The sequence below is a fragment of the Cercospora beticola genome, chromosome 5 (assembly GCF_033473495.1).
Source record: "Cercospora beticola chromosome 5, complete sequence".
Taxonomy (NCBI): domain Eukaryota; kingdom Fungi; phylum Ascomycota; class Dothideomycetes; order Mycosphaerellales; family Mycosphaerellaceae; genus Cercospora; species Cercospora beticola.
Window position 1 is genome coordinate 1,482,159 of NC_088939.1, and position 27,294 is coordinate 1,509,452.

Sequence of the window (27,294 nt, forward strand, 5' to 3'; positions counted from 1 at the left end):
GTCCTGCCCTGTCCTGTCCTGTGCTGCTTTCCGTGTGTGCAGATCCAATGAGAGTGATGCACTCGATGATCCGTTCAGAGCTGGACCCAGCCGCGGTTTTTGTAAATCTCGTTCAGATCTTCGTGCATCATTTCTCGTTTCGTGTCACATCGCGTGCTACTTGCAAGTAAGTGACCTACCTCAAATGGTCCAATTCAGCCTGAATCTCTATCCTGTGATGCAAGTTCTAGATTGTTTGCTTTGCAAGCAGACTTTTGTACTGCAGTCTGGGGCGCAATCACTGCCAGCAGACTTTACCGGAATCTGCTGCCAAGCCCTTTGGTTCGTGGTCTGGCTGTTTGGAACGATATGCTTCGCCTGTGAGGAATGACTGCGACATGGCTTGCGCGATATTTGGCGGTTGCTCGGTCGCACTCTTACTACTGCGCTTTCGTTCCGAAGCTAGTTCGCAAAAGCCTTGGGCTTCACGCCTTCTTGTTGCTAGTATTAGACGCATAAGCTTCTATCAGTGTGTCAGAGTGTCCGGAGGGTGAAGAAAGTGGATATCTTTTCTGACAAGACGGCTGTGCGTCTCGTCAAGGCTTCTTCGCTCGCTCGTTTCGTTCGTGTTCGGTCTGTTCGGTCAGTGCACGTGGTAGTCTTTCGGTCCAACACTTTCCGTCTTGCTCATCACGCTTGCAGCGCGTTTGGCTCCCTGCATGTCCGGTAGTGTGATTGCTGGCCGCAGGGCCGAATCGTGTCTCCAGAAATGATTTTCTTCCGGTTGTCCAGGTTCGCTGAAATGGAGGAACGAGATCAATGCTTCGCAACGTGCACCGAATAAAGGTTCTAGTGACGAAAATCGTGGTTCCGAGTGTCTGTCATGGAAATAGTGTGTCGCAAAGCAACCTGCTCTCGTTGAGGCGTTCCTGGTCGCAGTGGTAGAACTGGTTGAGAAGCCATAATGTACGAATGGCCCGACACCAGCTGGCCCGCGTCAACTGTCCTCCGGAAGCGATCGGCGCCGAATATGTGGTTGCCTTTCGTCCAGCCGATGATGCGTGTTATGCTTGTACCTTGTCAGAGGATTTCAGCTGTCAGTTCGTCGTGCACAGCTACTGGTACCGATGCACGTCCGCCAGCTCGTCAGCCTCCAATGTGTGAGTTCCGGCACGAAAGCTGTGTTCGCCCCGCAGAACACGTACTTGCTCTTTACTTGGATGAAGATCATCACAATAGTCAACGTTCATTACTTGATAGCTCGCATCCTTGAGGTCCAGCTTGGACCAAAGATTTCGAAGCTCTTATCGATACTGGCCTTTCTCCGCACTCTGTGCCTGACATCTCATACGACACTCTCAGCGCTAGAAGCTAGCTGCAGCGGCTCAGCGGGCTGATTGACCTGCATTCTTGTCGGAGTGCGAGTTGCATGCAGGCTGAGAGCTCCAGTTGCCATGCTTCGGATTGTTCGTTCCGAAAGCTGGGGTTTCGATGGCGTCGATCTAGACCCCGAACGATCAAGACCCCAGATTCTTGTGGCTACGGCCACTACCGTCAATGTGTGCAGCACTCGAACCTAGTGTTCCACCATCTCATCATGCACAGCATTCCTTCGCATCCCATGCATTGTGCGTGCGGAGGTGTCTGGTACAATCGCGGGGAAAGCTGCTTGAAAATTGGAGATCGCAGCAAAATAGAAAAGCGATCATGAAATGCGGCGAAGATCGATGAAATAATGTGCGGCAAGCCATTGAAACTACAAGCAACATCGTTGCATTGCCTTACCTGGTGACTGGGCCTCGCCCTTGCTGGTATCAGCACGCGCAGCGGACAGCTCGCCGAGCGAACGCACGGAGAGCAGGTGTCGACATGGGAGCTCTACAGTACTGCCGACTGTGGCGCTGGCAAGATCCGCGCTTCTCGGCATTCTTGGTATCACGTCGAATGGAGTTCTCGACAGTTGCTCCGTGGCCTCAAAGCACTGTCAGAAAGAGGAATTGCGGCACTCTTTATGAGACATTCAGGTCTCTCGAGAGTGAAGTACTGGCGTCAGAGCAAATGAGAAGACGCTGACTGCAGTCGCTGTGGCGGTAGAGGCAGATTGGCGAGTGCAAACACGAATCTGCTCTGTTGTGTTGCTGTGACCGACGTTCTCGGTCGCGTTCGCAGCATATAACTCTTCACTGTGTCGTGCAGTTGCACACTCCGTGTGTGATCGGTCTCGTGCTGTAATCGTAATATGGTACGACCTCGTGCCACTTCATTACTCGCCATCCAACTTGCAAGATGTTGTTCTGCTTCGGCATAGTTCCGGGAACCAAATTGTCTCAGGTGTAACGGGACGCTCAAAGTAGCGACAAGCACACGTGGGCGCAGACAAGGTGGACTGGAGTGCCTTCGTGGGCAGGAAGATGTTGAGTCGTGGTGCTACGTGGCTCGCGGGGCAGGAAATGTTGCTTCGTTTGCACTGCGTTCAAATTCCATGCGCTGATCGGCCTGTGCTTCGAATGCGTGACTGTTTTGCCATCGCCATTAAGGTGCCCACCTTGATGTCCAGACCAGCTGCGACTCAAATAAAAGACGTTGTCTCCCGACGCGACAGCAGTTGATTCATCAATTTGCTTGTTTCCATGTTTCTATGCCGAGACATTGACATGGCAGCCGTTCCCATTGCGTGAAAGTGTTGCTCTGGCTCGTCATGCAGAGCAACGACGAAGGAAGATCCACGAATACGGCCGCATAGGATTCTGATGACTTGGACATGCTGGTCGATGGGAGAAGATGTTCATCTTTTCCACAGACCCGAGGATTGAAGCGTTCTGGTCCGACACATTTGCTCACTGCGTGGACGGAACAATGGATATTGCTGACTTGCGACGTTCAGAAGCGCCAAGGGACAGCCGTGTAACCGCGACAACAATTGGCCAGCACCGCCGCATCTTGGTGCAATAGCAGGGCCGGACGAGAAGCTTAACAACAGCTTTACCGAATGCGGAACAGCCACAGTGAAGAGCTATCAGAGCTCCCCTTGTCAGCTCTAGTCAGGCTAAGAACCTTGAGGTCCGGCTGCAGACGCCGACTCCACAAGCGGTCGACCGAGATCATGGAGGGCCAGTACTTGCTCGTTCTGCGCCGCATGATCCTGCCTACGGTGGACGATGTTTGTAGCTGAATCCGAGACCAAAACCACATTTTGCCCCGCAAGGTTTCTGAAGATTGTTTCAAGCCTCCATGTTCCGTCAGGCCGAGGAACGTCCAACAGCAACGCTCTGCATGGCGGTGGTCCGACTCTGCATCCAATGCCCGGCTTAATCACTCCACTATTGATCGGCGCACCGCTCGTAGATCTGCCAATGCAGTTTGGCGCAAGACTTCTGGGCGGCCTGGGGAGCGGACATCTGGCTTCCCGTGCAAGCCCTGCGGACGGAAAGATCCTTGGGACCTTGGGGCAATCCGCAACCCCGTCTAGACTCATGCCGTTTCCAGGATGGCTTGCGTGGTGAGTGGGTGTTCAATGCATCGACCATCTGTCCGACAGGCACGAGCACCAATGCCCCTCCTTTCAAGCGTGCGACAGATGTGGGGCTCAAGGCATCGAGTGCGCGTCCCACCAGAAGCCAGAGACATGATAAGTAGGCCTACCGGCCCTCGATCGTAGTCCTCTCAACATTCAGCCAGCCCCAATCCGCAGCACAGTACACCTCTTCAAAACTCGTATCCACATTCATCCTTTGCTACCACATATTACCGCAAACATGGCTCCTCAAATCCCAGAAATGCAATGGGCCCAGGTCATTGAGAAGACTGGCGGTCCTGTTGAGTACAAGCAAATTCCCGTCCAGAAGCCAGGACCAGATGAGATTCTCGTCAATATCAAGTATTCCGGTGTATGTCACACCGACTTGCACGCTGTGAATGGAGACTGGCCACTTCCAACCAAGCTTCCACTTGTTGGCGGACACGAAGGTGCTGGCGAAGTCGTGGCCATGGGCGAACTCGTCCACGACTGGCAGATGTAAGTGCAACTCGGAAGTGGGCATGGACCAGCCTCACTGACGTCTCAAACAGTGGCGACTATGCTGGTGTCAAGTGGATTAACGGATCTTGCTTGTCTTGCGACTTCTGCCAGACCTCTGACGAACCTCTGTGCGGCAAGGCCCTCTTGTCTGGCTACACCGTCGATGGCTCCTTCCAGCAATACTGCATTGCCAAGGCAGCACACGCAGCTCGCATTCCAAAGGAGTGTGACCTTGCCGCGATCTCTCCCGTGCTGTGCGCCGGTATCACCGTCTACAAGGGACTGAAGGAGTCAGGAGCCAGGCCAGGTCAGACTGTCGCCATTGTAGGTGCCGGTGGTGGTCTCGGTTCGCTCGCACAACAATACGCCCGCGCTATGGGCCTGAGGACTATTGCCATCGACAGTGGTGATGAGAAGAGGAAGATGTGCTTGGAGCAGCTCGGCTCCTACGCATTCGTCGACTTCGCCAAGAGCCAGAACGTCGTCAAGGATGTGCAGGCTGCTACCGAAGACGGTCTTGGCCCACACGCCGTCATCCTTGTCGCAGTAAACGAGAAGCCATTCCAGCAAGCCGCCGAGGTGAGTGCATGCCACATGAATGATACCTGTCCAGCTTTACTGACCCGTGATCCAGTACGTCCGACCTCGTGGTACAGTCATCTGCATTGGTCTACCAGCCGGTGCTTATCTGCGCGCACCCGTGTTCGAGTCTGTCATCAAGATGGTCACCATCAAGGGCTCCTATGTCGGTAACCGCAAGGACAGCTCAGAGGCCATCGAATTCTTCCGCCGCGGCGTCATCAAGGCACCATTCAAGATTGTTGGTATGTCCGAGCTCCAGAAGGTGTACGATCTTATGCACGCGGGTCAGATCGCAGGCCGATATGTCTTGGACACTTCGAAGTAGATTAATATACCGGTCTGCCTGTACATAGCTGCTGAGTCGAAAAGAACAATGAATATTTTAGCGATGTTTACGTTTGATCCAAGGGTTGTGTGAGAAGGAAGTTGAGCGAGGTGGGTGCAAGATCAGAAGAGGTGTGTCTCTGCCTTTTGTGACGATGCGAACTCAAGACATGATGTTTGCGGCTCCGGCGAGCTATGGGGTCGAAAGTGCAGCGGTGTCCGCCGGCTCGCTTCATTCTGCTCATTATCGTTCGTGCCTTCCTGGAGCCGCCGAGGTCCAAACTACATTGAGTAAGTGCCGAGCGACAATTTTCTCAGATGGAAGGTCAGGCGAGCGAAATGTGTGTCCCGTCGGGAAGGTCAGGAAGTCGAGTCGACGACCTTTTCAAGCATCGCACGACTGCGCGAAATTGTGTACTCTCGAACTTGAAGGTCTGTATTGCTGCAGAAGAGGCTCGATCGGGCCATTCCCTGAGGAAAAGGCACCATCTTTGCTCCACATTTTGCCACCGTCCACGCAGGAATCTGCTGATAGTAGCTAATCAGGGAGAGGAGAGTCCTCTCATTGTTCACAGCAGACCGTTCTGAAGCTGTGGATCGTCGACCTGACCTGCGTTTAGAGCTGCTCTTTGTCAACAACAGCCAGCTCTAGCTTGCCGGCTCCATCCAAGGTGGCATCGCTGGCTCTAGTAATGCGATTGTTCCCTCCATGGTTTTGAAGTCATGGTCCAGAGGTGCCGATTATCCTACGACGCAGCGACCTTTTGCTAGCAGCAGTCCAAGCTACCTCCGATGTGAAAATTGCGGGTGCCCTCTTCGTGCTCGCCTCGATCTTGCCATTCGCGTCGCCGGTTTCGCTGAAGCCGACTTCACTCATGGGAGCGCCGCGGGCAGAGTTGGAGTACCGGAAGATGGTCTGTAATGATTGTCGTCGTACGCGTCGCTGTTTGCCGCTGTGGGTTCTGTGCTCGGGATTTTGGCCCGCAGCCAATCAACGGCTTCCGGCTCGGCAGCTTGAGAAGTTGCACGGCTTCTTCTGAAACGAAGTTCTTCACTTCCCCTGCCAGTCGCAGTAGCGACAGATTGACAATACCGACAAGTCTCATACATGATGCACTGTGGATCGCGGAAGAGAGCGTGCAACGAGGCGCGGTGACGTTGCGGGAAGACAATTGTGCGCGCTGGTTCTCTGGAAGCTGGACGCGTGCGACCTCCTGAGACTCGGCGCAGTCTGCAAGTGCGATGATGTGCTGTACCGCGCCTGCGATAGCCGCCGCGGCTGCAAGAAGATTCAGCAAGATGACGAGGCAGGGTCGCGCGCAAAGTGAAGCTGCTGCGGGTTGTTGATGGGCTCCACCAGTGGTGCGGTACTGGCGACTGCACGTTGACCAGCTGCGTTTTCGCCTTCACATGTCCGCATATCCACTTTGTCACAAGCAGACGACACACAAAATGCAGCCGAGCCCTTGGCCATTTGCTTGTGTCACTCTTATTCACTTCGCGTTGCTTAACTTCTTGTTTGCTCACTTCGTTACCTCCCTTTCCTGTTCACAGTGCCTGGCTGCACTTGCTTCGTCACAACGCTCATTTACAGTCACTCCTTCCTGATATTCTGCCGAGCAGGTGCAGCTTCTCTACCCTTTACAACTTCTCGACACTCTCTTGAGACTTTGGTGCGCCCTTCGCCAAGATGGCCTCCTTGCTCTTCGTCTTCCTCGTTTCTCTGCTGGCAGTCGCTACGGCCATCCCATCGAGTCTCCACGAGCGCTCATTCCGGCCAAAGTTCGACGTTCAGAAGAACGCAATTCAGAAACGCTCCTTCAAGGCTCCAGTGCCTGGCCGCGCCCACCAAGGCGCCCTCAACGAAATTCTTCGCGTTCACAACAAGTACGAGTGGACCATCGTCGTCGCGGAGAGCGAACCTCTCTACCCCATCAGCGTAACCACGAGTCATCCTGTCGCCACAGCAAGCACTATACCGACTTTCAAGACTTTGACGACGCTCTCTCCGGTCCCAAGTAACTCCCCTCCCACTTACGGTCCCTACCCGAACTCCACCAGTAGTGCATCACCCACGCCAACCAAGGGAAGTGAGGATGGGGAAGTTTCTGCAATCCCGGAAGAGAATGAAATCCAGTACCTCGCCTCTGTTTCGATCGGCGGCCAAAAAGTATGGCTCAATTTTGACACTGGGAGTTCGGACCTGTAAGCTCTCAAGATACAACGTGACAGAGGCCGGTACTAATTCCTGAGGCAGGTGGGTGTTCTCAAGCAAGCTCTCGCCAAACGCCATTGGCAACCACTCATTCTATGACCCATCGAAGAGCGACACATTCACCCCTTATGAGAACGCCAGCTGGAGAATTTCATACGGCGACGGCAGCTCTGCAAGTGGCATCGTTGGCTATGATGTAGTCGACGTCGGTGGGTCAACAGTCCAAAAACAAGCTGTTGAGCTAGCGACATACATCTCAGCCAGCTTCGCTACGGACCCCAACAGTGATGGACTGCTCGGCTTAGGTTTCAGCAACATCAACACGGTACAACCTGAGCGCCAGAAGACCTTCTTTGAAAACGTTATGCCCGACCTCTCGGAGCCACTTTTCACTGCCGACCTCGAGGACAACATGGGTGCTGGCGAGTACGAGTTCGGTAAAATCGACAGGGCCAAGTACAAAGGCGACATCCACTACGTTGACATCGACAGTTCCGAGGGCTGGTGGCAATTCCCGATTCCAAGCATCAGCATCGGTGATGAGTACACATTCACGTGCGACCAAGACTGCCCCAAAACCATAGCTGATACAGGTTCGAGTCTAATGTGAGTCTAACCTCCAGCTTCGCTCCGACAGCCATGCAAGATGCCTACCACCTGAGGCAGAGATCGACGATCATCGCTCAGAGCGACGCGGGCAGAGAGTGTCGAGAGAACTATGCTAACTTTACCCACAGATACCTGGACAGCGAGGTTGTGACAGCTTACTACAAGCAAGTTGACGGGGCTTCCATCTGGCAGATGAATACCTATATCTACCCTTGCGACACAGCGCTGCCTGACCTCAGCTTGCAGATTGGAGACTACAACATGACCATCAAGGGTGAGGATATCACCTACCTTCAGTTTGATGGAAATGAGGGCCCGGCTGGTCACTGCCTCGGCGGCCTCCAGGGTAAGAGTAGCCCGCAGATTTTGGGTGATGTGTTTCTGAAGCAGGTCTTTGCTGTGTTTGATGGTGGAAATCAGCGCTTCGGAATTGCTGAGAAGAACTAACCCGACTTGACTCCGTCTGCAGACTGGAGATGAGGCCCACCAGGATGCAGACGATCGAAATTGAGCTGGAGATACAGCTCTGAGATGCTGAGCGGTGAGCCTTTGCAAAGCCACATCTATAGAATTACGACAGTACGCATGGCTCAGCAGCTTGAGTCGTCATCAATGAATGAATGCCCTTTTCTGACACGGCAGGCATCTCAATCTGTATATTCCATTCTCACTACAACAGTCCGGCCTGCTTCATGTACGACGTCACATTATCCGCCACAATTAACGTGATGATGGAGTGAGGAGCGATTCGGAAGAAGTAAGTCCCAAAACCCCGATAAAAGCGAAGCAGGCCTTCTTTCCGATACGCTTGTACAGCACAATCAATCATGCCACTGTATTGCGATCCGCCTCTCTGCAGCCTCGTCTTCAAGAAATCGAATGGCAGACTGAAGAATGACGCAAAGAATCCCGCGATACCAGATGCTGCGAAAGTGATATTCCGATCAGACATTGCAGTCCTCTGCTTCAGTTGATGCTTCGACTCGGAGAAAAACGCCAATTGCCCGAAGTTCGTCGCCATCGCCCTCACAATCGTCGGATAGGAACCTGACCAAAGCGCAGTGATGCCTTCACTTTTGGCGATTCTCGTCAATGCATCAACCACGGATCGATAATTCGCTCGCTGTTCTCGCGGCTTCATCCCATCGGATTGCAAGCGGATCAGAGCGACTTCTGCTGGATTGGCGATTGCTGCTGCGAGACCTCCTGCGGATAAGCCTGCCATTGCGCGTTCGCTGAAGCCTACACTGCGGCCTTGTTGTTCGGCTCGACTTGTTGCGAAGGCGAGAAAGCGATCAAAGAAGCCTAAACGGAGTGTTGCGTAGGATGCTTGACGGAGCCAGGCGGCTGAGATGCCGTTGTACAAGCTGAGGAAACCATCTTCGGCTACGATCTTTTGGGCTACGGCTAATGGCGATTGTCCTTTTCCTGCAGCTCCTTCACCGCTGGAGACAGTAAGTATCTGTCCTGGATATCGACGTGATTTGGGAGGAGAGACTTACAGCAGCTGCAGTCGGACCTTGACCATATCTATTGGTTGAACACATGTTGTTGCTACAATGCCCGAACCTCCTCCAATCACAAAGGGTAAGAGCTGTTTCCCAGTTGCGGCAAGAACCGAGGATGATCTGGACTCATTTGTCGGATTTGAGGATGATGATGAGCCGTCTACGGCTTGCTTCGACTCGGACATTGCATGGCATCCATGATCAAAGAAAACAGCCGCCGAGTGCTTCGTGCCTACGGAGCACAGAGTGACGTTTGATCAATTGAGTTTCACGTGGCCCTCGGCATGTACGCCCGCCATATTTCCTAAGCTGCCTGGCTCGGCGACGTTTTTAAGGGTTGAGGGCTTCCTTTGTGCGGGGAGGATGCAACGTTATACCCGACTATTACCGATGACGACCTGTCTATTGCTAAGCTCTGATCCGTATCTGTGATGGTTCGTCATTGAATTGTGGACGTATGAGCAGGTCTGGCGAAGTTGAGCTCAACTGAAGAAGACATTTGAAGCATGTGAAAGTGCATGGGTCGTATTGTCCATGTCTTGGCGTTTAGCAACAACATTTCCTCTGACTTATTGAAATATTCAAGATGTCTTTTCTGGCTAAGAGAGTTGTAAGTCATTCTAAGCGTATGGTTTCGAGTGGCTTATCTGACTAATTTGTACAGTTCACCCGCCAACTAGCAAGACCGACGCTGTCGAACCTGAGATCATGTCGAAGCAGGCTGCTGAGTGAAACCGGAAGACGAAGAGTGCATGCACCAGCAACTGAATTTCTTCAAAATGGCAACGTCGACTGGACTGGGTCTCAACAAATGGTCCGAGAGTCAATAGCCAAAATCGCGTCGAAATACGATGATGAATACTGGAGGGACCTGGACAGCAAGCACAAGTTCTCCCTCGACCTCCACTCTGACCTGGCTGGAGCTGGCTGGCTCGGAATTTGTATGCCTGAAGAATACGGAGGCTCTGCTTTGGGTATCTCTGAAGCCTCTGTGATGATGCAGACGCTGTCCGAATCTGGTGGAGGAATGGCAGCAGCTTCATCAGTTCACATGAACATCTTCGGACTAGAGCCTGTCGTAAAATTCGCCACAGAAGAGCAGAAAAAGCGATGGCTCGTCCCTTTGATCGCGGGCGAAGAACGAGCCTGCTTCGGTGTCACAGAACCAAACACTGGCCTTGATACTCTGAAGCTCCAATCCCTCGCAAAGAAGAACTCAGACGGCAAAGCATACTCCGTAAGCGGTTCAAAAATCTGGACATCCACCGCCCAAACCGCCCAAAAGATCCTCCTCCTCGTACGAACAACTCCTCTCGCCGAAGTCAAAAAAGCCACCCAAGGCCTCTCCCTCTTCTACACCGACCTCGACCGCTCCGCAGTCCAAGTCCAAGAAATCGAAAAACTCGGCCGCGCCGCAGTAGACAGCAACACCCTCTTCTTCGACGGTTGGCAAGTCCCCGCCGAAGACCTCATCGGCTCCGAAGGCGACGGCTTCAAACAAATCATGCACGGCATGAACGCCGAACGCGTCCTCATCGCCGCAGAAGCTCTAGGTCTAGGCTTCGCCTCTTTACGTAAAGCCGCACTCTACGCTCAAGAACGCGAAGTCTTCGGACGTCCGATTGGAAAAAATCAGGGAATTCAGCATCCTTTGGCGGATTCTTGGATGAAATTGGAGGCTGCGAGGTTAATTACTTATCAGGCTGCGAGGATGTATGATCAGGGACATAGTACGGGGGAGTATGCGAATGCGTGCAAGTACCTTGCGGCGGATGCGGCGTTTGAGGCGGCGGAGAGGGCGGTTTTGACGCATGGTGGGATGGGGTATGCGAAGGAGTATCATGTGGAGAGGTATTTTAGGGAGGCGATGTTGCCGAGATTGGCGCCTGTGAGCAGGGAGATGATATTGAATTATGTTGGGGAGAGGGTGCTTGGGTTGCCTAGGTCGTATTAGAGAGGGAGAATGTATTCGGAACAATTGGAATTAATCTGATTATGATGCTGGTGCTCTATTCTTGATCACGCCGCTCTCTTCTAGCTCGGCAAGATTCTCTATTCCCAGGTCACGCAGAACCTCATTTGTATGTTCGCCATGCAGTGGTGGGACGCTCCGTATTGATGTTTGGGTATGGCTGAATTTTATGGCAGGGCCTAAGATCTTGATCTTGCCTTTCACAGCTGCTGGCAGGTCTATCTCCGTGACCATATTTCGCGCATCTGTCTGCGGATGATCGAATACCCGTTCCATGGTGTTGATGGGCGCATATGGCATGCCGGATCCCTCGAATTCAGCTACCCATTCATCTGTCGATTTCTGAGCAAACAAGTCGTTGAGCATGGGATATAGCTCGTCTCTGTTCGTTACTCGATCGCCATTGGTCAAGAAGCGTTTGTCTTCCGCCATCTCTGGCTTGCCTAGTGTGCTGACCAATTTGGCGAATTGCTTGTCGTTAGTAGCGCCGCATACGAAGTACAAGTCTTTCGTCTTGAACGCGTCGTATGGGACGACAGATGGGTGCTGTGCTCCCCAGCGTTCTGCCTCAACGCCAACATTCAACCAGGAGAGAGCCACATTGGTTAGCAAGGCAACTTGCGTCTCAAAGAGTGACCCATCGATCTTCTGGCCTTCTCCTGTCCTTTCTCGAGCATACAGCGCGGCCATGATAGCTCCGTGCATGTACAAGCCAGTAGACATGTCTGTCAGACCCAGGCCAGGCCGAACCGGTCCGCCACCTCGCTCGCCCGTGAGATGTAGAAGACCTGCTTCCGCACCAGCAATCATGTCATATCCAGCGCGTTTCTCGAAAGGACCACTGGGCCCATATCCGCTCGTACTGGCAAGGATGATACGTTTGTTGATTTTCCGGAGATCTTCGTAGCCAAGTTTCAGCCTGTCCAGCGCTCCTGGACGAAGATTTTCTACGACGACATCGGCTTCTTCGACCATGCGGCGGAAGATCTCTTTGCCCTTAGGATCTTTCAAATTTAGAGCAACACTTTTCTTGTTACGATTCACAGCCGAGAAGTAATTGGACTATTCTGCTTAGTAACAACCCGTAAGATATGTGGTACTGGAATAGCATACCATAGGACCAATGCCGGACTTCCACATGCGTTCCTCGCCTGCTATCGTCCAATAACGGGTATCGTCCTGCGGGATTCAGCTCAGCCTTACGCCCAACAGCTGAAGCTCGGGAAATGACATACACCACGATCCGGGTCTTCGATTTTGATGACCTCTGCTCCATAATCGGCGAGGATCTGTGTACAATATGGTGCCTAGAACGATCAGTCTCGCGCTTCAAGCGGCAGGCCTCGACCAACTCACAGCCAACACGCGAGACAAGTCCAGAATCTTGACGCCCACGAGCGGTCCTTCCGTTTCACGTGGACTTGAATAGCTGCGCTTCGGTATCCGCGGGGCCGGTAAGACAAACACCCCGAGATGGCTATGACGGCATCCTGGTCGAGTGAAATGGTGTCTGGCAAGGCTGAGCCGGAGAGCGGACATGATTAGAACGACTCGTGCTCACCAGAGCCTTCATTGCAGCAGAAGTGCCGTATATCAGCCAAATATCAGCCTCGCCAGCCTTCAACTCGGTTCCTCGGGACATGTCGCTTACGGGCGCCCTTCACACGAGCAGCAGAGTTCTGAACCGCTCAGGATGCACCCCAAACCCCGCTCGGAAATGCGACGGGCGGAAGCATGTGGACCGACTGCGTACTTTGAGGACCGGGAGGCCGATGTCAACACGCTCATCGGGCCGGGCAGCGACGCGACGAAGCCGCGGCGAGTGAGGCATGACTTGGACGAGATGGCTGCCCGATTGGCGTCGAGTGTGTTGCGGACGGCAAGGACGACGCGGCGACACCGTGGGCCGGTTGCCGTGCGAAGAAGGTCGCACTTGTCAGCACCGCGTCCTGATGTGACGATCCTCGAAGTCGGGCCTCGCGATGGCCTGCAGAACATCAAGACTCAAGTGCCAACATCAACGAAAATCGAGCTCATACGGCGGCTTGCCAATACAGGTCTCCGCAACATTGAAGCAACCTCATTTGTCTCTCCCAAGTGGGTGCCCCAATTAGCGGACAGCAAGGATGTTATCAAAGAAGCCAAAGCCATTGGCGAGCCGGTGGGCATCTGGATGCCCGTGTTGACCCCAAACATGAAAGGTCTGGAGTTGGCAGTTGAGAATGGTGCAAAAGAAGTCGTTGTTTTTGCATCTGCTTCGGAAGCTTTCAGTAAGGCCAACACGAACTGTACGATCGAAGAAGCACTGGCACGTTCGGAGGAGATCGTACAAGCTGCAAAATCACATGGCATTCGAGCTCGTGGAGTGATCTCATGCATCGTGGCGTGCCCGTACGATGGCCCTACAGAGCCTTCCAAAGTGCTTGAAATTGCCAGGCGATTCCTGCAAATGGGATGTTATGAAGTTGGCCTGGGCGACACAATCGGCGTTGCAACTCCTCACGATATTGAAAAGCTGTTGAAAGTACTATTGACAGAGATACCTGCCGAGAAGCTGGCCGGACACTACCACGACACGTATGGACAGGCCATCGCAAATGTTGTGAAATCCTACGAGATGGGCATTAGAGCGTTCGACAGCAGTGTTGCCGGCCTTGGTGGGTGTCCTTTTGCCAAGGGTGCAAAGGGGAATCTCGCGACTGAAGACATGGTGTACACTTTTGAAAAAGCAGGCATCAAAACCGGTGTGGACCTACAGCAGCTGGCTGAAATTGGTGATTGGATCGCGCGAGAAGTCAACATTCCTAACAATAGTCGAGCTGGCTCAGCCATCGTGGCAAAGACGCGTTTTACGAAGGAGGCCACTTCCAAGCCGGCCGGCAGACCAAAGTAGGGTCGGACTTGGTTGGAAAGATCCGGTAACACAGAACAGCAGCAACGTGTTACCAAGGTCCTTACTCCAACGATGAAACCTGGCTCTGAAGGGGAACATAGGCTCAATACCGCAAATAGGTCAAAGGTGTGGACTGGGGCAGCTTCGGGCTGGTAAAGGTGCTCCAGTAACAGCAAAATGAGCGAACTGCGCCGCTGGCCATTCTTCGACAGTCGGCATATGCATTGCTACAGTCGAATACCAGGTCGATTAGTTGCCTGAGGTTTGGGCGACTCCAACCAATCTCATACACATATTTCCGGTCTATTCCCGGTGCGCCCGTCTGAGCTCTCCCAAGTCAAACAGCAGCAATTGGCGGAGGTGACGCAAAGCTCCAATACCGAATTGGGAAGATATTCTTAGGATGACCCCGCCTCGCCGCAGCTTGGGTAGGCTCTCAGACTGCAGTTGCTAGACTACTCACGACCTGAATAAATTTATTCGTACGACCGCTGCACATATTCTGCAGAACAAGGACGGGATTGGACAGCAAACATGGCTCCCGAGTACAAAGCCGAAGACTTCACCAAGCTCTACATCAATGGCGAGTTTGTGTCTTCCAAGTCTGGCAAGACATACGCTTTGAAGAATCCCAAGAACAACACCACGGTCTGTGACGCCGTCCCTATTGCGAACGAGGAAGATGTCGAAGCAGCAGTTGTGGCCGCAGAAGCTGCGTACCAGGGAGAATGGAGAAAGTTCTCCGCTATGCAGAGAACCGAGTGTCTACATCGATTGGCAGCCCTGATGGAAGAAGAAATTGTTCCGATCCTGAGCCTGGATTCTCTGACAAGTGGCAATCCAACCAGCATTATCCCAACTCGCGAGAAGACCTATATCAAGAACTGTATTCTCTACTTCTCAGGTTGGACGGACAAGCAAGCTGGCGACTTCTTCCCTGACGATGATGGATTTGCTAAGATTGTCACCCATGAACCACTTGGTGTTTGCGCTGCTATCAATCCATTCAATGCACCTGTGCCAACCATGATTTTAAAGTGCATACCAGCATTGGCGACAGGCAATGTGATCATTGTGAAGCCATCAGAGAAGACGCCACTGGGAACGTTGGCCATGGCACCGCTGTTTGAGAAAGCAGGATTCCCGAAGGGAGTGGTGCAAGTACTCACCGGAGCTGGTGAGACTGGTGCTTTACTTGCGACTCACATGCGTATTCGAAAGATCAGCTTCACAGGCAGCATACCTACAGGCAAGAAGATCCAGGAAGCTGCGGCAAAGAGTAATCTCAAGCGTGTGACATTAGAACTCGGGGGAAAGAGTCCTGCTGTTGTGTTCGAAGATGCGAACCTAGACAATGCCCTCACGTGGACCGTGAACGCCCTCCTTGCCCGGTCTGGTCAGGTCTGCGTCGCGGCCACAAGAGTATATGTCCACTCGTCAGTCGCCAAAGACTTTATCGCCAAATATACCGAGAAGGTGAAGGCTGCCGTGAGCGACATTGGCGATCCTCAAGACAGCACAGTGAAAATCGGGCCTCTTGTCGATCAATCTCAGCTCGAGAGAGTCAAAGGCATGATCGAGCGAGGAAAGGGTGAAGCCGAGCTCGTAGTCGGTGGCGTCCAGTATGGCGAGACAGGATGTTACATGGAGCCTACAGTGTTCTTGAACCCCAAACCAGATGCGGAGATCTACAGGACAGAAGTCTTTGGCCCGGTAGCAGTGGTCAAGACGTTTGAGACGGAGGAAGAAGTGCTAAAGCTGGCCAACGATACGGAATATGGTTTGATGTCTGGTGTGTTCACGAAAGATATCACGAGAGCGTTGCGCGTGGCTAAGAACTTGGATACTGGTGTTGTTGGAATCAATTGTGTTAGCTATGTAAGTGAATTTGGTCGACTGTGGTCGGGAGAAGGGCTGACCACGTCTACAGATGAACATGCAAGTCCCATTTGGTGGCAGGAAACAGTCTGGAGTTGGAAGAGAATTTGGAGAATATGCTTTGCGTGCGTATACGGAGCCGAAGACGATGTTGATCAATATGAACGCATAGAATATCTGTACAGAAGAACCATGAACCTTGAACAACAAAGCGAGAAGGCAGAAATCTTCTTCTCGCTTCAACGAGAAAAGACTCGAGTCGATCGACGCGCCCCGTGAGTTCTGGTCCGAAGAGCAGCAAACGTTGATTCACGCGCGCTTGAGCACTATTTAAGCGCGACCTGCGTTCCAAATCGTCATCTTTCCTCCCTACACCTATAACACGATACACAGTTCTATACTATCGACTTTGGCAGAGATCCCAGCGACTTTGCACCCGCGTTGCACTGACTTACACCACCGCACGGCGTCCATCACGAACGAGACGATGGACAAAACTACTTCACTCCGCGAATTGATGCAATCCCTGCCGCAGGAGCTCTACGACGAAATCTATAACCTGACCTTCACGGCGAACCAGAAAGTCTTGTATGTCACCAGAACTTACCATCCACCACACCTTACACGCATCGACCACAACTCGCGCACGAAGTTCGTAGCTTCGTATTACCGCAACACCACCTTCCTCTTCACCAGACGCCGGACGTTCCGAAGCTGGAAGAGGGCCTTAGCGCATTTTCCTGACACTGCATTTCACAAGCTGTATCTGGCGATTGTCCCGCAGAATCGCTCATGGTATGCTGGTGAGCCTGAGAGTCTGTGTCCTGAGCTCGGTATCAGGCTGGAGTATATTGAGGCTGAGGGCATCATGGTTAGTCATTCAACAGGATCAGGTTGTTGAGATCATGCGGTTGCTGACTGGTGAAGGAAACGATGCTTATGCAGGAAGCAGAGGGTGATCTTGACCGCCTGCCTTGATTGCGAACTTTTTCGTGCGGATGACAAGGGCGAGATCGTGGTTGAGACCTTGGTCTACACGAGAAGGCGGCCACCACTCCACACTTGCGGCAAGTCGACTCCGTATACGCTTACAGCACGAAAGACTTCGTCAGTACATGCGCGGCGGTCTCTGAGGGTATGGTGAGGCCAGGCATAGTGTAAATCGGTCCGGAGAGCTTCTCTTCATGGCGGCGACTACGCGTCGGTCCCATGTTGCATTTTGTTCGCCGCAGATCGGAGTACAGCCTGCTTGACAGCATTGGAAATCATGCTCCCGATATCGAGATACCCCGTGTGCAATTGCTCAACCCTACAGCAGGTATTTCTGTTCGGCTGTTTCTGGTTTGCTTCACTTCACTTCCAAGGCTGGCTGCTCGGCACGGTCCGATGCAGCAAACATCGTTTTCACGCATGCCCGTTCGCCGTTCGTCATTGAAGCTGGACTTACATGAGATACTTCACGAGCATTTCTCCTTCTTCACACCTATAACACGAGAACAACTGTTGAGCCATAGACTCGAACCAAGTTCGAGCCACCAGTACAGAGTACGTCGAGCCACTTTGCAGCCAATTTGCGCCGTCCCAGCAGCCGCCCAACATCTTTCATCGAACGAAAAGATGGACGAAGTCTCCTCTTCACTCCGCGACCACTTGGAAACCCTTCCACAAGAGCTCTATGACAAGATCTACGACTTCACCTTCACTGCTGAGGAGAAGGTCGTCTACATTTTCCACTGCGATGATCGCCCTCCACATCTGCTCCAAGTGGATCGTCGCTCGCGGCAGAAATTCACGGCCTCTTACTACAGCAGCACCACGTTCTTGTTCACCGGCGCCGGCACCTTCGGCCTTTGGGTAGATGCATTGGGACACGTGCCCAGCACCGCCTTTCGCTCTCTATACCTGAGGACTCCAGTGCCAATGGACCCCAGTCTCTGCGCCAACATGCTCGGTAGTTTTATAGAACGCTTTCAAGAGGTCGAGGGCACCCTTCGAATTTGTGATCCAGACGATACTGAGGTCAGTCAAGATTGTTGAGTCAATGAAGCTAGGCCGTTGCTGACTGGATCAGTTCGAGGAGCTCATGAGCAGAGCAGGACATGCCGCCGGCCAATCCTGATCACGCAGTGTGCCGTACGAGATAAAAGATCAACATTGTGGTTGGAACTCTGGGCAATAAAAGGGCAAGACCGCTCTTCTTCGCATACGGCGATATCGGCTCGACAGATCTTTGCGACTCGAATGGGTGGATACGAGGATCGACAGATGAGGCGCGATGAAGACCGTATTTGAAGATGAAGTTCTGCAGTGGCGAATACGCCTCGTGCTCGCGATAAGGGCTCTTTGGACGTGATATGAGGCCTGAACACATTAGAAGAAGTGCTGGCATCAACGGTAGATCTTCCGAGTAGCCAAAGTCGCTACGATCCATGATTTCCATATTCTGCTCCTGCCTGCTTGCCTCTTTCACATCCACCGGTCTCGCAGAATTGAAGGTAGATGGTCCACCATGCGATGGGCTCTATTGCGCATCAAATTTGGTGCACAGTGCGCTCTATCTTTGCGCGTAGTAGTCAAGATTGCGAGTTGTGAAGTGAAGTCAACGGAGTCAAGTCGTGTAACAGAAGTGTGTGCAAACATGCAGTTACCCACACTCGCCGCCGCGCTGCACTTGCCTTAACTTGCGTTCTGTGCTAGCTTATCTTGCGACTGCAACTCCCTCCCCTCTGACGCAAACACCACCAACCACCACTCGCGTGTCCGAGAAGAGATGTCGAACGAACCGCCAGGAGCTTCGCGCGACCTGAGCGAGCTCCTACAGACCCTGCCGCAAGAACTCTACAGCAAAATCTACGATGAAGTCTTCAACGTCGTTCCGAACAATGTCGTTGTACTCGATCGCTCGTACAGGTGGCCGCACCTACTCCATGTCGATGCAGCTTCTCGTGAGGCATACGCGAAGTCCTATTTCGGTCTCAATACTTTCTTCATCCATGGGTCCTCCGAGTTCCGCTGGGTCAGGACGCTGTGTGATCAACATGTGAAGTTCATCAAGGGGCTGTTCTTCCTGTGCATCTGCGGCGAGGAGGATCCGCTCCGGCACTTTCTCAAGACGATGGAGACTCGCAGTAGGCTGCTTCCATTGGGCATAAAGAAGGCAGATACGGTGAGAGTCATCACTTGGTACGAGGTAAGCTCATCGGTACGCGTAACAGATCTCATGGGGTCATTCTAACGTGGTCAGGCCCGGGAACGCTTCGGCGTCTGAACGTACACCGGCAAATATGCGACAGATCAAGAGCGGGAGTTGGTAGAGGGGCACAACAGGCAAGAGCGCCACCTGAAAGGTCTTTGAAGTCGAGTACACACGCCAGACCACTTCATTGAAGTCGTTCCTATCATGAGTGGCTTTTCTCCCATACCCAAAAATGCAGGACTCGATATCATAATAGTCATCAAACCACGACAGGGTTTGCCTCCTCTCCATTGGCAAGAGCCAATCGCTCCTCTTCCTTCTTCTGCCGCAGAGCTTCGGTCTCCTTTCGTAGAGCCTCAAGGTTGAAACCACCGTCTTCATCGTCAGAGTCTTCATCAGAGTCGCCACGCCAATCTCCCTTCTCGAACATAGCACGACCTGTCGCCTCCTTCATGGTCTGTGCTTCATGTTCGGCCGCCTTCTTGTCTAATCGTTCCTTCTTCCACTTTGCGAAGCTCTCGGGTGTGACCGGTGTCAGCTTGCCCGTGAGCTGCAATCGTTGCGATTCCAAGAAGTCCTCCAAAGTGAGCGTTGCCATGGGTGACTTGTCCATAAGGGCCTTCTCTGCTGCTCGTTGTTCCTTGGTCTTGAGCACGAATCCAGGGGGCAAAGAGTGCTTATATTTGCATTCATCTCCGCCGTTCGGACATTGCCAGAACCAACCATATTTCTGGTTCTCGACAGCTTCAATGAAGAACTTGCAGACCTTGTCCGTTGTAGTCTTGGGATTGCCGTGTTTCGACAAAACGACTTGTCGCAGCTTCTCTTCATCCCACTCTTCCATGCCGTCCTTCTTCTTCTCGTCTTCAGCCTCGTCGCCACGCACATCTTGATACAAGTCCTTCTTCGCAGTCTTGCGTTCGACGTCCAAGTCGTGAGAGAACTTGCACTTCTTGCCCTTCTCACAACCGCCCTTTTTGAAAAATTGACAGAGAATAGTCTTGGGATCCACTCCCGGGGGCACTTTCTGTACGGCAACAGGAGCGAATAGTTCTGCGGCTTCCTTTCGTGCTTGCTCTGCTGCCAACTTCTCCTTCTCCTTTTGCAGCTTCAATGCTTCCTTCTTCTTGTCCTCTGGCGCAGAGTTCTTCGATGCGGACATCTGCTTGATGGCCTTCTGAGCAGCACCACCTTTCTTATTCTTCATACCAAAGGACTTGTCCTCAACGGTAGCCTTCTTCTTCTTGGGTTCATCCTGCTTTCCTTTTGGAGCCATATTGGGCGATACAACGGGTCGCTTCTGCGACGATCAAGGGCAAAGGTGGGTTTCTTCGCTCAGTCTTCGTTGACTGAGGAGCGGGGCGTGGTCGGGTCGCGTGCGCGGGGCGTTTCGATGGGCGGTCAGTGTAAAGGCGAGGGAAAGCTCTCCATGTGTAGACTTTTCCGTACGTCAGCCGCCACGGGTGCTCGTTTCGAGAAGCGAGCACGTGAGAGATAGGGCACTGGTGGGCGTGGAGTGAATGTGTTTCTGCTGAAGTCGAACTTTCCATCTGTGGTCACCGAAGTGGCGTCACTGCCAAGAGTTCGGGATCGCCAAGCGCATGGGATTCTGCCGTTGCTGCTCGTCCTCACTCCTTTCCACTCTGCACAATGGGTGTTTTCACTATCCTTCTGGTCTTCCTTGCCTGCTTCGCGGTCTTCACACTGGCCATCTTTGCCCTGTCTTCATGTCTAGGAGATGAGATACGGGCAGCTTGGAGTGGAAGGCGCACAAGGCACATCCCCACCACGTACGGCCTTCAATATGCCCAAGCCATGGGTCAAGGTGGCCACGCAGGGTATTCGGAGCACATCGAAATGGAAGACATGCTCCACAGATGGAAGGAGGACGATGAGAATGAATGAGTGATTGATATTACCTTTCTCCGAAAATCCTTCTGAACATTGAGCACATCCGTGTGACTTGCATGCAGTAAATTGTCACTGCGTTGCGTTGAAACGAGGATTGGACCAACGCCTTGCCAAAGCTCACGTCAGACTTCGATTCTGCCTTCGCGACAGATGCCGAGGATGCTTCGTCTGATGTAGAAGCCGGGTGTTCGAGAAACCGCAAGACTCTAGGAACCAGCTGTGGGTGTGAGGGGGATGATGAGACCGGAAATGAAGACGAATACCAAATGCGCTGCTTCATCATATCTCGTATCTCATACAATGCAATGTAACGCTGCAAGATATTCATACAAGGCCACGCCGGGCTCTGATCCCCATGCTACCATCACCACCAACGCCACCAGCAAAGCAAAAATACGAGCCCATTGCAGCCAACCTCTTCCCAAGCCATGAAGCTTTTCATGGCAGCTATTCAGGCCACACACCATCAACCATCATCCAACCCATTCCGATCGCGTCCCAAACATCATTCTATGGTGACGCGGGCCCAGCCTCCTTCAGCCCAACTTTTCCAGACTTCTTCATGACACCCAACTCGACCAATCGATCCCAAATTCGATCCTTGACCATGGGAGCCTTCTTATCGAAAGCAGCGCCGTCAAGGGTAGTCAACTGCGGACAACTATGCCCAAGCATGAGGTGACAGACCCTCTTTCGCAACTTTGTGCTCTCGTCCAGGCGGTCATGGTGGATGCTGTCTCTTCCAACATCTTGGGCGGGAAGGATGTATTTCGCCACCTCGTTCTTTTCCGCCTTGATATCCTCCTCATCGATGTCGCTGTTTGTAAGCCGCTGTTGTCGGCGCACGATACTGGTTGGCATATGATGCGACTGAGCGGACAGAGTCGCAATGGGGGCGTAAAAGCCGTGAGACAATGGATTATCGCGTACATCGAGAGACGTGAGCATGGACATCTTGGAGAAAGTCGCGACGCTCTTTCGGAGACGGTCAAGTCGGTTACCGCAGACCAAGAGCTCTTCCAGCTTCTGCACATTGAGCAAAGGTCGAACATCCTTGAGAGAGTTGAAGTTCAAATTCAAGGTGATCAGGTTTGGCAGCTTCAAGCCAAAGTCATCCGGAAGCTGATGGATGCCACATGAGGCGAGCTCGAGATGCTGCAGGCTGAGGAGGCTGGCTGTCAAGCTGAGAGGCGGGAGATCACTGCCCGATAGTCGAATCGTACGGGCATGGCAAGTTTGTTCCAGTATTCGGACGGTGAGACCCTTGCTGAGCGTCTGTCTGCGCATCGAAAGAGTGTCGAGGGATTTCAATGTCTCCAACCCCCCGACGCTCCGGATCTGATTTCCGTCCAGAAGCACTGTTTGAAGCGCTGGCATGTTTCGGACGTCTAGTTGTGTCAAGCCACAATTCTGTATTGACAAATGTCTCAAGTGTGGCAGCGCATGGTCAAATGCTAGAGGTCTGGAGATTAGGTTGTCATCTAGCTTGAGGCTCTTCAGAGATGTCAGTCGATCCAGTCCGTCAACAGCCTCGATCGCATTGTAGCACAAGTCCAGCTCCTCCAATCTCTGCAAGTAGCTGTTCTCGACGTCGACAGCGCGGACGACGTTCCGTCGCAGTCTGAGTTTCAGAAGGCCATCAAGTTCGAGCACGCCGTCAAGGCTAGTGATTTGATTATTGTCTGCCTTGAGCTCCCGCAGGTGTACCAGGCATTCAAGCCCCTTCAGGCTGTCGAGCTGATTGTCGGAGATGTCCAGATACTGCAGGTTCGCGAGATGAGCCCACGATGTCAAACTAGTGAGCATGTTACCGTTGGCGACAAGCGTTCTTAAGCTGCTTGGTACACCGTTGAGGTATCCGAGCTTGTTCTGAGACACGTCCATATCTCGAACGCGACTGCAGAAATCATTTAGCCCATGCAAAGTTGCAACGGAACGATTGCGAAGGTCCAGTTGCTTGACGTCGTCCCAATATGGTTCCTCCGATTTTACATCCACAAGAGTCTTCACCAGGTCCTTGACAGCCAAAGCATAGCGGTCATCAACCTCGTCAGCAGCATGTCTGGCAACTCTGTGAGCCAAAGCACGCTCTGATGGCCGTTCGCTATCCTCCTCGTGGACGGTGAATTCTGGTAGATCACTGAGAATATGGCTTGGATCGTACTTGTGCGGAGAAGAGAGTACTTCAGAAACGTGGCTCGTTGTCTGACGGGTGCTCAGCGGGCGTGAGACGCTGAGAGCCACGCTCATCATACGCTCTCCCGGCAAGGCGGCCACGAAAGACAACTCGCTTTGTTCCATTCCCTCCATATCGCCGAAGTGGCTAGTGAGTGTCTGGCGACGCATAGACACATTTCGTGTGACATGGCTGTGCTGCGAAGAGAATTGGACTTTGGCCGGCGTCTTTCGCACTTTAGGCGCTCTGATGTACTGCTGAGATTGGTCGTCGGGAAGAATTGCCGTGTCTTCTCTGAGATCCGCCAGCTCATCTGATTGTTGATTGACTTCGTCGAGAGTGCTATCTCCAACGAAGTCGTCATCGGCGCCAGATGGCTGTTCCACCAACACAGGCTCAGGAACAGCAGAGATGTTTTCCTCGCTTTGAACGATTGGCTGTCTGGACAATGTGACTGCGTTGCTACGTTCAGCCAGAGCTGCGCGGGCAGCGGCATACGCCAAAGGTTGTTGCCTGGCTTTACCCTCGGTCGCTAGCTGCTGTAATTCATCGTATCCCCACGAAGTGGCGCGTGTCTCGTTGGTCTGCTGTTGGCTAGACTGGAGGGCCGTTGACTTGTCTGGGTCTGAACTTGAGTACGTGTGTCGAGATTTGGTGCTACTGCCATGAGTCGATGGACGCGCGAGAACAGTCTCTTGCGATGTGATGCGAGATTCAATTTGCTGTTGCGAGACATCTAGTGCCTTTGACCCAAATTTTGTGGCGACATCGTTTGGCAATGCGCTCAATCGCCGGCCTTGATTGCTAACTTTCCGAATCTCTTCTTCTCTTTGCTCATCCACTGGGAGGTCCGAGATCTCCCGGAATGGATCATCGTCGCTGGTGATGTTGCTTGGCGGTTCCAGAAAGCTGCCGTAAACCGGCTTCTGCGGACTCTTTGTTTTCACCCATTGCTGGCGGTCCTTATCATATACCATGGCGCCCACTTGCTCTCCGATCAAATGAGCAACGTGTTCAGGCGCCAAGACACCCACATTGTCAGATTTGCGTGTCGACGCAGTGTGTATTGTCCTGCCAGTGCTAGTAGCCGCCGATGTCTGCGTCGATACTGACTGGTTCGATCGCTGAGAGACAGGACGTGAAGAGTCATCGTCAACGACTACGTTAGGCATGGGTCCTTTGATACGAATGTTGGAATGTTCGTCGATTGCCACGTAGGCATTTTCGTGCAATGAGGCCTTTCCCAGCTCTGAGTCTTCATCGTCCGGTACGCCCGAGTCGGCGATGAAATCGGTATCTTCAGTCTCGCGGAACTTACGCAGGTGGCTCATCACTCTAACATCGGTCTGCTCAGATGTCCTCGGTCGCCAGCCACTAGGCACCTCTCTCGAGGGAGGACGGGACACGCGCAGTGCTGAAAGCTGCTGAAGCGACTGATCCATGTCCTGACTATGCCCTTCTTGGTCGGATTCAGCAACACTACCAAGCCCACTTTGCCGGCCAGCTTTTTCCCGGATCAGTCGCATCACCATGACTGCTTCGTTGAAAAAATCTTGAGTTGTCACAGAGCGCTTGCGCTCCGTCTGATCCCCCGAAGCTTTTTGTACTCGCAGACTGAATTTGGCAACTTGTCCAGCCACCGCTCGAGCTTGCTGCTGAATGGATGGTGGGCTCTCAGAAGCCATTGAAGTCTCGACTTGCCCCATCACTGCTTCCAACTCTTCTGGGGCCTCGGCAACGAACTGCTCGGCAACCTCCCTGATTTCGGCTTCGATCTGCTCACGCCGCCGTTGGCTCGGGGTAGGGTTTCGCGGACGGAGCGCCTCCAGTAGCTTGTCTATTTTCTGCTCGCTCCCGCCCTGCTGATTAGAGATCGCTTGCTGGAGATTCTCGTGGAAGGACCGGCTATACTCAGAGCCATCTTCCTGAAGTTCCGAAGCATGGAGCGTCCTTCGCCGCTTGGGAGTTGGCGCTTTGTAAGGGGAATTCGGCGGGCGCTTGCTCATGGCAGCTCCTGTATCGAGTTGAGGCTGAAATGCTCGGGTTGGATTCGTGGCGCAGTCTGCAGCGGTTTGGGTATACATCGGGTTCTTGGGTCCCATGTTCAATGTAGATCCGGCAGAAGTGACGGCACTACGTCGTCGCTTGAGCCGGAATGTGCCTCGAGCCGCGGGCGAGGATTCGGCCTTGAACATGAGAGGCGATCTGGCACCAGGAGGAGGGACATCAGAGCCTGGAGACCCATCACTTTCGGCTTTATCTGAGTCAGAAGCGCTTGTGATCGTGATTTCAGCTGGAAATTTGTGATGATTCAGCTCGCCACTGCCGAAAGACCCAGAAAAGACATCGCGCCTGTGTTGTGCCGCTTGCTTCGATTCGTTCTCTTCATGAAAGTCGCTAGCGTCTTCCGACCGTATACCAGATAAGTCTGGGTCGAGCTGACTCATGCGTCGCAAGAGTCGCTTGCTTGTAAATGTGTCATGGGGACCGAACAGCTTCAGAGGACTTCCGGAAGATCGGGATCGCGCTTCTGAGCTTGCCTCCGCATGAGTAGGAGTGGCAAGTTCGCGCACTGGTGATTGGACCTGGACTTGCCTGCGAGCCACTGGAGCATCAGGGGAAAGGAGAAAGCCGGCGTTGCGAGCCCTCGAGGAGCTTGGTCGTGAAGGCGAGGGGCTCTGTGGTCTCTCGTTGAGTGAGCTCTGGACAGAGTAGCCACCTCTCCGTGTTTGGACGTTGACTGTCAGCCCAGCGATCGAAGGCGGTGTCCCGGTAGGCAGGTTCTCTGATAGAGATAGATCAGGCATGGCCGGCAGCTCACTTTCTGGACCGTCTGTGAAAGTAGACTGCTCTTGTTGCTCCTCAGAACTCTCCGCCGCGTACGACGCATCCTCCTGTGTCTCATGTAGATCATTCCGCATAGCTTGTTGCGACATATTGTGGAATTTTCGAACCAGACGGGAGTCCAGTGCCTTGTAGTCCACCTGCCCATTCGTACTCGTGTGTTTGGAGATAAACACAGGGCTGAAATCCTCACATTCTATTTGTCCGCTAACCGTCCTATTACCGTTCATGAAGTGCTCGGTCGGTTCCAGCCTTTCGGGACTTGACATGGGATGCTTGCCAGGCTCCTTGTGCATGTTGTGCTCCTGCCGTAGCTCAGAGTCATCCAGCTCGAAGGGATTGCTCTCGAATGTCTCATCTTCGGTGTATGCCTGACTGTCCTGTCCCTTATATTCTTCAGCCTCCGTGCCCTCGGTCTCCTCATCGACTGCGGTGAATCCCTCCTCGTATTCAACTTCCTCCTCGTTGGGGTGATTCTGAACCTGATGCGGAGGCCAAGTCGGCGGACTGGAAGGTAGATTGTTTACAGCAGAGTTGTTCAGCCAGCTCATGCTGCCTCTGGTGTTCGGTCTGGCGTCCGTATCGCGTGGGGCTGCAAAGATGTTCTCGAGCCCGGATGGACCGAATAGATCTGTCTGATCGCCATATCCCACCTGGCCCTTTAGTAGTCTCTTTTTCCACTCGAGAGTCTCCTTCTTCGCGGGTGATGCGCTCTTCGAACGCTGCAACATGGTGCCATACTGGACCACTGAGTCCTCCGATGTCCCCGAGAACGAGCGCGAGGCGCTCAGCTTAGTCGTCCCGCTCGCTCTTCGCAAAGAGTTGTTGTTGCTACTGTTCTGACTCAATTGCGCCAGTGGGTCTCGTCGCCGCTGTATCGAGTTCTGCGATGTCGTCACTTTCTGGTGGGAGATCTGCCGCGTCGTGCGGGTGGTGTTGACTCGAATGGAATGAGCATTGTGGGAGGCGGAAGAAATGTGTTGTTGCTGTTGGGCTGGTGGTTTGTAAGATGATGGCACCTCCCAATTCTCATCTAGGCCTTCCAGCCACGGCGCAACGCTCTGGGCCATGCTATTGATGCTGCTGGCCGCCGATCATCCGCTAAGTGCAGCGCGTTGTTGTGTTTGGTGCTCGTATGCTGTGAGGATGTGTCGGACGGTGATGGTGCAGAAAAGGCCCCCAAACTGCC

The 27,294-nt window shown here is 53.1% G+C and overlaps 12 protein-coding genes across 12 annotated transcripts; 8 read left to right on the forward strand and 4 right to left on the reverse strand.

Annotated features, from left to right (window-relative positions):
* Positions 1 to 3,734: 3,734 nt before the first annotated feature.
* Positions 3,735 to 4,904, forward strand: ADH1 (Alcohol dehydrogenase; the record flags this gene model as incomplete). The annotated part of the gene is made up of 3 exons (XM_023600009.1): positions 3,735 to 3,994; positions 4,048 to 4,576; positions 4,632 to 4,904. The coding sequence occupies 3 exons, from the start codon at positions 3,735 to 3,737 to the stop codon at positions 4,902 to 4,904; spliced, it is 1,062 nt and encodes a 353-aa protein (XP_023449169.1).
* A 1,689-nt stretch (positions 4,905 to 6,593) lies between these two features.
* On the forward strand, positions 6,594 to 8,174 carry RHO25_007837 (uncharacterized protein; the record flags this gene model as incomplete). Its single annotated transcript, XM_023600010.2, has 3 exons — positions 6,594 to 7,108; positions 7,161 to 7,724; positions 7,856 to 8,174. The coding sequence occupies 3 exons, from the start codon at positions 6,594 to 6,596 to the stop codon at positions 8,172 to 8,174; spliced, it is 1,398 nt and encodes a 465-aa protein (XP_023449171.1).
* Positions 8,175 to 8,397: 223 nt separating this feature from the next.
* On the reverse strand, positions 8,398 to 9,420 carry MIC33_2 (Putative mitochondrial 2-oxoglutarate/malate carrier protein; the record flags this gene model as incomplete). The annotated part of the gene is made up of 2 exons (XM_023600011.1): positions 8,398 to 9,172; positions 9,230 to 9,420. The coding sequence occupies 2 exons, from the start codon at positions 9,418 to 9,420 to the stop codon at positions 8,398 to 8,400; spliced, it is 966 nt and encodes a 321-aa protein (XP_023448832.1).
* Positions 9,421 to 9,821: 401 nt separating this feature from the next.
* RHO25_007839 (uncharacterized protein) lies at positions 9,822 to 11,189 on the forward strand (the record flags this gene model as incomplete). Its single annotated transcript, XM_023600012.1, has 2 exons — positions 9,822 to 9,845; positions 9,900 to 11,189. 2 exons carry the CDS (start codon positions 9,822 to 9,824, stop codon positions 11,187 to 11,189), a joined length of 1,314 nt encoding a protein of 437 aa, XP_023448833.1.
* A 39-nt stretch (positions 11,190 to 11,228) lies between these two features.
* Positions 11,229 to 12,746, reverse strand: RHO25_007840 (uncharacterized protein; the record flags this gene model as incomplete). Its single annotated transcript, XM_023600013.1, has 4 exons — positions 11,229 to 12,269; positions 12,321 to 12,386; positions 12,443 to 12,514; positions 12,564 to 12,746. 4 exons carry the CDS (start codon positions 12,744 to 12,746, stop codon positions 11,229 to 11,231), a joined length of 1,362 nt encoding a protein of 453 aa, XP_023448602.1.
* A 154-nt stretch (positions 12,747 to 12,900) lies between these two features.
* Positions 12,901 to 14,100, forward strand: RHO25_007841 (uncharacterized protein; the record flags this gene model as incomplete). The annotated part of the gene is made up of 1 exon (XM_023600014.2): positions 12,901 to 14,100. The coding sequence occupies one exon, from the start codon at positions 12,901 to 12,903 to the stop codon at positions 14,098 to 14,100; it is 1,200 nt and encodes a 399-aa protein (XP_023448601.2).
* Positions 14,101 to 14,634: 534 nt separating this feature from the next.
* Positions 14,635 to 16,150, forward strand: RHO25_007842 (uncharacterized protein; the record flags this gene model as incomplete). Its single annotated transcript, XM_023600015.2, has 2 exons — positions 14,635 to 15,978; positions 16,031 to 16,150. The coding sequence occupies 2 exons, from the start codon at positions 14,635 to 14,637 to the stop codon at positions 16,148 to 16,150; spliced, it is 1,464 nt and encodes a 487-aa protein (XP_023448600.1).
* A 315-nt stretch (positions 16,151 to 16,465) lies between these two features.
* Positions 16,466 to 16,956, forward strand: RHO25_007843 (uncharacterized protein; the record flags this gene model as incomplete). The annotated part of the gene is made up of 2 exons (XM_065602987.1): positions 16,466 to 16,849; positions 16,906 to 16,956. The coding sequence occupies 2 exons, from the start codon at positions 16,466 to 16,468 to the stop codon at positions 16,954 to 16,956; spliced, it is 435 nt and encodes a 144-aa protein (XP_065459059.1).
* A 639-nt stretch (positions 16,957 to 17,595) lies between these two features.
* On the forward strand, positions 17,596 to 18,097 carry RHO25_007844 (uncharacterized protein; the record flags this gene model as incomplete). The annotated part of the gene is made up of 2 exons (XM_065602988.1): positions 17,596 to 17,997; positions 18,050 to 18,097. 2 exons carry the CDS (start codon positions 17,596 to 17,598, stop codon positions 18,095 to 18,097), a joined length of 450 nt encoding a protein of 149 aa, XP_065459060.1.
* A 651-nt stretch (positions 18,098 to 18,748) lies between these two features.
* Positions 18,749 to 19,246, forward strand: RHO25_007845 (uncharacterized protein; the record flags this gene model as incomplete). The annotated part of the gene is made up of 2 exons (XM_065602989.1): positions 18,749 to 19,168; positions 19,223 to 19,246. 2 exons carry the CDS (start codon positions 18,749 to 18,751, stop codon positions 19,244 to 19,246), a joined length of 444 nt encoding a protein of 147 aa, XP_065459061.1.
* A 187-nt stretch (positions 19,247 to 19,433) lies between these two features.
* Positions 19,434 to 20,450, reverse strand: RHO25_007846 (uncharacterized protein; the record flags this gene model as incomplete). Its single annotated transcript, XM_023600016.2, has 1 exon — positions 19,434 to 20,450. One exon carries the CDS (start codon positions 20,448 to 20,450, stop codon positions 19,434 to 19,436), a length of 1,017 nt encoding a protein of 338 aa, XP_023448598.1.
* Positions 20,451 to 21,595: 1,145 nt separating this feature from the next.
* Positions 21,596 to 27,175, reverse strand: RHO25_007847 (uncharacterized protein; the record flags this gene model as incomplete). The annotated part of the gene is made up of 1 exon (XM_023600017.2): positions 21,596 to 27,175. The coding sequence occupies one exon, from the start codon at positions 27,173 to 27,175 to the stop codon at positions 21,596 to 21,598; it is 5,580 nt and encodes a 1,859-aa protein (XP_023449556.1).
* Positions 27,176 to 27,294: the final 119 nt, after the last annotated feature.